At 46.6% G+C, this 7654-nt stretch overlaps 1 protein-coding gene across 1 annotated transcript in view; it reads left to right on the top strand.

Moving 5' to 3' along the window:
• ANKDD1A (ankyrin repeat and death domain containing 1A) overlaps positions 1-3925 on the top strand; it is a 32220-nt gene extending 28295 nt beyond the window's left edge. The window contains exons 12-13 of the mRNA XM_012644863.1: positions 2102-2233; positions 3276-3925. Of these exons, the coding sequence (XP_012500317.1) occupies positions 2102-2233; positions 3276-3337 (194 nt within the window). The 3' untranslated portion in view covers positions 3338-3925. The remainder of the gene's footprint in view (positions 1-2101; positions 2234-3275) is intronic.
• The last annotated feature ends 3729 nt before the right edge of the window (positions 3926-7654 follow it).

Here is a 7654-nt window from a genome sequence, read left to right as displayed (position 1 = left end):
CGCTTGAACCCAGGAGTTTGAGGTTGCTGTGAGCTATGCTGACGCCACGGCACTCTAGCCTGGGCAAAAAGAGTGAGATTCTGTCTCAAAAAAAAAAAAAAAAAAAGATTCCATTTACAATAATGTGTATGTTTCATCTGGAAAATCTTAAAGAGAAATATGAACGACACATATGAGTAAAACAATAGCAATTAGTTAAACTATAAAAGATGACTTGGATAAATGGAATGACATTCTCTATTTCTGGCAAGAAAAATTATCAGATACCATTTTTTCCCCACTTGATTAAAACTTTGATCCAATTTTGATCAAATCAAAATACATTTTTGAAACTCAACTGAAGGATTTTATAATTTTTCTGAAAGAATAAACAGAAGATATAAATGAATATTCTGGGGGAAAAAAGTAAAGAGGCTCTAACCCGGCCAGACTCAACCTTTTATGAAGCTAAAATAATCAGCATAGGTATCTGACACCAAAATATGCAAATTGATCAGTGGACTAGAGCAGAGAGTCCAAAAGTAAACTAGTACAGACAAGAACTTTCATATACGATAAAGGAGCGCTTGTAAACTTTGGGAGTAGGGGCAAAGACTATTTATTTATTTCTTGATTTTGTTTTTTTTAATTAATTTTTTAAAATTTCAGCATATTACGGGGGTACAAATGTTTAGGTTACGTATATTGCCCTTGCCCCACCTGAGTCAGAGCTTCAAACGTGTCCATCCCCCAGACGGTGCACACTGCACCCATTAGGTGTGAATACACCCATCCCCTCCTCTCCCCTCCCATCTGCCTGACACCCGATGAATGTTATTACTATATGTGCACTTAGGCATTGATCAGTTAATACCAGTTTGATGGTGAGTACATGTGGTGCTTGTTTTTCCATTCGTGGGTTACTTCACTTAGTAGAATGGATTCCAGCTCTATCCAGGAGAATACAAGAGGTGCTAGATCACCATTGTTTCTTGTAGCTGAATAGTACTCCATGGTATACGTATACATGTTATTAATCCACTCATGTATCGATGGGCACTTGGGTTGTTTCCACATCTTTGCAATTGTGAATTGTGCCGCTATAAACTTTCAAGTGCAGATGTCTTTTTTATAGAATGTCTTTTGTTCTTTTGGGTAGATGCCCAGTAATGGGATTGCTGGATCAAATGGTAGATCTACTTGTAGCTCTTTGAGGTATCTCCATATTGCTTTCCACAGAGGTTGCACTAGTTTGCAGTCCCAGGCAAAGACTATTTAATAAATGGCCTTAAGAAAACTGGGTCAAACGAAAGTGCCGCCACGTGGCAGCAACACGAGGAAGTGCCTGCGGAGGGCCCAGAGCGACACTGACTCTGTCAGTCAGAGGCAGTGAGCAGACTGACGTGGACCCAATAGTTGTGGCAAAGCATCTATCCGTGTCCCCAGCAGGGAGGGCCGACCTAATAACACCTTAACCTCCACCACCGGGAACTGAATAGTGTGGGCAATTATGTTCCAAACACGGTTCTATGTTAGAATCACCTGGGAAGCTTTAAAACCATCGCATGCCTGGGCTGCACCCAGATCCAAGTACATCAGAATCTCTGGGGGTGGTTGGGCTCCACGTGCCAGTGTTTTCTAACGCTTCCCAGGAATTTCCACTGAGCAGCCAAGCTGAGAACCGCTGGTGCAGGGAAAGAACATGTGCAGCTCTGTCTCTGAGCTGTTTTCTCACCTGCGAAATAGGGCCACTGGCGAGCAAGCACAGGTCATTGTGAGCAGCCTAAGAGATGAAGTGTACGGTTGTGTGCATCGTGGTACCTAACAAATGTCAATTCTTTCTCTCTGCAGAGTGACACCAACAGGGTGTATGGTAGATGCTCAGGAGAAAGTCTGGGGCTAGGGAGGTTCCAGGAACCGAGACACAAACCCCCACCCCATCTGGGAGGCTCCCCGTCCCTGTCTCTGGGCTGACCTCTGCTGGAGCATGGAGGGCCTGAGAGGCCCTTGGCCTCTTTCCCACCTGGGCATGTTGAGGAGGCGGGACAGGGTGGCAAGACATGTGCTCCGGTAAGGCGGCCTGGAAGGCTCCTTCTCCTCTCTCTCCCCTCCTCGTTCTCAGGCACCAGGAGCTACCAGGAGCACGGCCACCGGATGCTGCTCATTTGGCTGCATGGCGTGGCCATCGCTGGTGAGAACCCCAGCAAAGCGCTGTTCGAGGGCCTCGTGGCCATTGGCAGAAGGGACCTGGCTGGTAAGAGCATGCTCTGCAGGGCTCCTGCTCAGTTGCTGTGTGGCCCTCGCTGACATGCAGCAGGGCCCTCCGAGGCCTGCTCAGACCAGGCTGCTGGGATGCTGGCCTTGCAGATTCCTAGTCCTAGCCCTGCCTCCTTCTTCCATGCAGTCTTGGGCAAACCATAGTGCCTCAGTGTCCCCATCAGTACAATGAGGATTTGGGCCGAAGTGAACCCTATGACCTTCACAGCTCCCAAGCCACTGATGCTATCTATAATCTCTTCCTTGCCAGCCCTCTATACCTTTATTTTCTTTTTTCCAGTTTGGAATAGGGCTGGAACAACCTCCAGATTTCTTTTTCACAAACATTAAGACATATGAGCCCCAAACTGGCTTAATATGAGTTGAACCAGTCAGATCTGGCCAAATAAGCCATCACAACCTTATGCCATCCCAAAGCCTGGTTTAGGATTCAGGGCATAACCGGGCAAGCAGGATAGAAGGTTCTAGTATTCATCCCTCATTAAAAACACAATCAACTCACGACAAAAAAGCCTCAAACACCATAATGTCCAATGACATGGTGCATTGTGGAGCAACAGGATGGGGTGTGAGGCAGTCACTAATAGTTGTGAAGGCTTCGTTAGTGACGAGGCAACAAGAAAAACATGTAGAGCGTATTATGGAGGGAAAGGAAAGCCCCAGCGTGGTGGTCAACCCACGGCGGCTACAGGCAAGGTGGGAAAGCAGAGAGTCATTTCAGAGTGGAGGAACTAGGTACATTTTTTTTTTTCCAAACTCTTCTTAAATATAGTTGTTACATCTTCTTTTAACACAAACTCTGGCAGGCGATTAAGACATACAACCGGCCCTCTGCCGGGAGCAGTGGCACATGCCTATAGTCCCAGCCACTCAGGAGGCTCAGGCAGGAGGATCGTTTGAAGTCAGGAGTTCAACATAACATAACGAGACCCATCTCTAAAAAAAAAACCCAAACCCAAAAACTCTAGGTGAGGCCGAGGTTACACAACTTGAAGCAATAGTATTCTTGTCTTTTGCAGAAAGCATCAGGAAGAAAGCAAGTGCAGACACAGCTGCCCCCAGGAGGTGCACAGCCATGTAACTGGAGAGGCCAGACCTTCGGGCATGTGGGACGTGGGAGTGTGGGGCCACCTGAACAGAAGATGACCATTGTTTAAGAGCTTATAAACAATCACTGTTAACAGTCCCCAGTTGCTTCCACTGAAGCGCACAGTCACGCAGAGACCAGCAGGCAGTGTGTGTACAGTAATCTTCTCCACGAGGGGGCCTGTTTCAGGGTTTGCATTAGGTAATCCCGTCCCACGGGGATGGTCCTTCACTGCTCTCAGCTCACTTTCACCTCCTTCATCTTGAGCCTCATAGCCGTCCCTGGAGGTGCAAGGGGGCATCTTTACAGATAGAATGCTGAGGCCCAGGGAGGAGAAGCAGCTTGCCCAGGTCGCACTGCTACTCAGGTGGTGGGGTCAGGCGCCAAACCCGGCGTTCCTCCCACCCTGACCCGAGGAACGGGCTCCTGCATCACTTACTAACGGACTGCCCGGAACCCGCCCGCTGGTTTGTAAGAATGCCATGCTTACTCTACAGCCTTTTATTTACAAGCTAATTTGTACACTTTGACAGTTCCAGGAGGCACACACTCTCATTTTTTCCCTCTTGTTTTATCATTTTTAAAAAGTTAAAAAACTTTTTGTTTTGAAATCATTTCAGACCTACAAAGAAGTTGCAGAAACGGTGCAAAGAGTTCCTGAATACTCTTCACACAGCTTCCCCAAATATTAACATCTTATGTAACTACAGTATAATTTTTAAAACCAGGAAATTCACACTGATACTATTAACTAATCTTCCGATCTTATGCACATTTTGCCAGTTGAGCTATTCGTGTCCTTTTTCTGGACCAGGATCCAGTCCAAGGTCACAGATTGCATTTAGTTGCCGTTTTTCTCGTTTTTAATAGCCCCACACGAAGGGTTGCCTCTCTGGAGCAGCACTACGCGATGGAACTTTCTGCAACGGTGGGAACTTTCCGTTTTCTACGCTGTCCACTAGAGTAGCCAAGAGCCACCTGCAGCTATTGAGCACTTGCAATGTGGCTAGAGGGAATAGAAAACTCAACTTTTCATTTTGTTTAGTCTTAATTATTTGGAAATTCCATTTGGCACCTTTGGCAAGTGGCAACCTCATCGGACCCACAGCCAGCCTGACCCTCAGCTTTTAGGTGCCAGGCAAGCACGGCTTGTTGTGGGGCTCGGCCGATCAGTAGGAGGGTGTGTTTCCAGGGAAGTGTGGCTCTGGAAGCTCCGTGGTTTTCCAGAATGTGGGGAATGTTTCTGTGCAGGATAACCTAGAAGTTCGGCCCGGACGCTATTTCTGTCTAATTTGAGCTCTCCTGCTTGTGGCACAGCTGGCTGTGGCCAGTTTAGGAGCCCACATCTTAGAGAAGCTCCCCTCAAAGTTCTCCACTGGGCCTGAGATGGGAAAGGAGGTAGAGTCGAAACTGAGCTGAAAGGGGCTTCAGCTGCCGCCCGTGGCTGGTGGGGTTCAGTGGTACAATATGGCGATCTGGCATTATCTATCCAAATTACAAATACCTTTACCCCTTGGTCCGGCAATCCCACCTCTAGAAATTTATCCTACAGATAAACTTGTACATGTACAAAATAGATATATGAGGTTATTTATTATTGCATTATTTGAAAAAAAAAAGCTAGGAAAAGATTGGACATAAACCAAGTGACCATCTACAGGGGACTGGTAAGCTAGGGCGTGGTCCACCCGCACAAGGGAATACTATTCAGCAGTGAAAAAGGAATGAGGACGCTTTCCATGTATCATTCTGGAAAGAGCTCCAGGATAAATTAAGTAAAAAAAAAAATCAAGATATAGGTCAGTGTATATAGTATGCTACTAATTACGTAAGGAAAAAAGGAAATAAGACAATATATTTGCTTACATTTGTATAAGTAAAACTAGACAAAGGCTAAGAAACCAAGTGGCTTCCCTGGGGAAGGAGGAGAGTGGGGAGCAGTTGGACTGGGACGGGGCGGGAGAGGGAGTTCTCAGTGGTACGTTTTTATACTGTTTTCACTTTCCAAATGTGTAAGTGTATTACTGATTCAAAACTAAAAGGATACGACATTCTGGAACAGGCAAAACAGTAGAGACAGTAACGAAAGATCAGAGGTAGCCAGCGGCTGCGGGCAGTGAGAGGGAGGGAGGGATGAAGAGGTGGGGGGTGGATTTTTAGGGCAGTGGACTGTTCTGTATGATACTGTAGCGGTGGATCCGTGACACTGCTTTGGTCAAAACCCACAGAAAGTACAACACAAAGCGTGACCTAATGTAAACTGTGGGCTTTAGTTAATAATGTGTCAATACTGTTCATCAGTGGTCTGAGGTGTACCACACTGATGCAAGATGTTAGTAATCGTGGAGGGGGTATGTGAGAACTCTCTGTACTGTCTGCTCACGTTTTCTCTAAACCTGTTTTCTTTAAACGCTGTTCTAAAAAATAAAGTACTAAAAAACTAAAAGTAAAGTTACAAAAAGAAAAGAAGGAAAAAGCTTTTAAATAATCCCATCCATTCCATTTGGGAGAGGCTTTTGTACCACATGAAACTTAAATCACTTATTTGGATGAATTTAAAAAAATGAATTTTGCATTTTTTTTCTGAGACAAAAAAGCAAGTTCTTAAATACAATAAAATTGAAATGTTGAAATATATCTCTCAAATTCAATACCATTTCCTTTTTTGGGGGGAAATTTAGGGCAAAAACGTTCAAGTTAGACAAGCTGTCATGGATTGGTTCTGTGTAAGCACAAACACTCAACTCACCGGTGAGTATTTTTTGAGTGTGTTCTGTGCCAGGTGGTTTGCTAGGACACGGAGATGAGAGCCTGCTGTTCCTGTCCCCGGAAGCTGAGGGCCTAATGGGGGACAGGGGCTGGGACATCGAGCACTGGAACAGAGTGTGGTCAGTGCAAAGAACTATGGGATTCGTTTTTCCTCGGGGAAGGCAGGGGAAGAAGGGTCTGAGAAGCTCACAGCGGTGGTGGGCAGGAACACAAGAAGTGTGAAAGGAGGGGAAGAGTTGTGGTGCGGGGCAGGAAGGGGGGTGAAGGGTGCAGAGGGGACATTGGAAATTGTTCCCCACCCTATAATCAAAAAAAATTTTTTTTTGTGATGGGGTCTTGCTATGTCACCCAGGCTGGAGTGCAGTGACGTCATGATAGCTCACTGCAGCCTCCAACTCCCAGGCTCAAGTGATCCTCCTGCCTCAGCCTCCTGAGTAGCTGGGACTACAGGCACGCGCCACCATGCCCAGCTAATTTTTCTTATTTTTTGTAGTGATGGGGCCTCACCGTGTAGCCCAGGCAGGTCTTGAACTCCTGGCATCAAGGGATCCTCCTGCCTTGGCCTCCCAAAGTGCTGGGATTACAGGTGTGAGCCACACACACCTGGCCAAAAACTGAATGTCTCCTAAGGAAAAAGTGAACAGGATAGACTCCTTCTTTGGAAATGCATATCTGCCTCTCCTTTCAGAGAGTGCTTTACCTTGGTAATTGTGACTTTTTTTTCAATTTTCTTAATTTTTTTTCCCTCCAAAAAGGTTGAAAATCCTTAATCTTGTTTTTAGAATGTATATTTAAATCTCTTTTCCAATGTATATTTGTTTACTGTTGCTCCCTCCCTTTTCAAGATACACACTGCACTTAAAACCTTTTCAAACATACACCATAGTTTACATACTTGTAGTACAAGGTGTTTTCCTGTGGATGTCAGGATGATTTGTGGAAGGGGCAGACCCTAGGCCGCGTGGTCAAAATGAACTCATGAAACTCACGTGTTGAGAACTGGGGTGAAAGCCTCGCTGGTTATGTCTGGAGGCTGCTCCCCTCATTTTTTCCTGTGTGCAGATCTTCAGTAAGTGGTAACAGCCTTATTTCAGAGTTTCTGAAACTGTGGTCTCATTTCCACAATGGCGGTCCCTCAGTGTTCATACACCAGTAAGTGACAAGATCAGACCTGTGTGTGGACATCACGGAGGCTGGATGGGGTGGGGTGGAGGTGGCCAGTGGAGCCACTGCCATAGACTGGGCAGGAGAAGCCAAGGCCCGTGGCTAGGAGGGGTCCAATTTGGAGGAAAGTTGCTAGATCTCTGAGAGTCAGAGGACACGGGTTGTGGTAGACGGTGACATGCGCTGCTCAGACCCTCTTCTTCCAGAAAGGCCTTGCTGCCCAGCTGCAGGAGTGCAGGGGGTGGACGGCCTCCAGTGGTCAGGCCTTCATGGTCTGCCTCCCCGCAGAGAGCTGCCTCACCCAAGGGTCAACCTTCCCCAGGGCAGCCTGCATCTAGGAAGTGAGCAAGGTGGAGGGGCCACAAAGGCCCAGCCATT

This window comes from Propithecus coquereli, unplaced genomic scaffold, assembly GCF_000956105.1.
Source record: "Propithecus coquereli isolate 6110/MARCELLA unplaced genomic scaffold, Pcoq_1.0 Scaffold221, whole genome shotgun sequence".
NCBI classification, from domain to species: Eukaryota; Metazoa; Chordata; class Mammalia; order Primates; family Indriidae; genus Propithecus; species Propithecus coquereli.
Note: the sequence above shows the minus strand (reverse complement) of the source record. Positions and strands in the feature narration are given on the sequence as shown.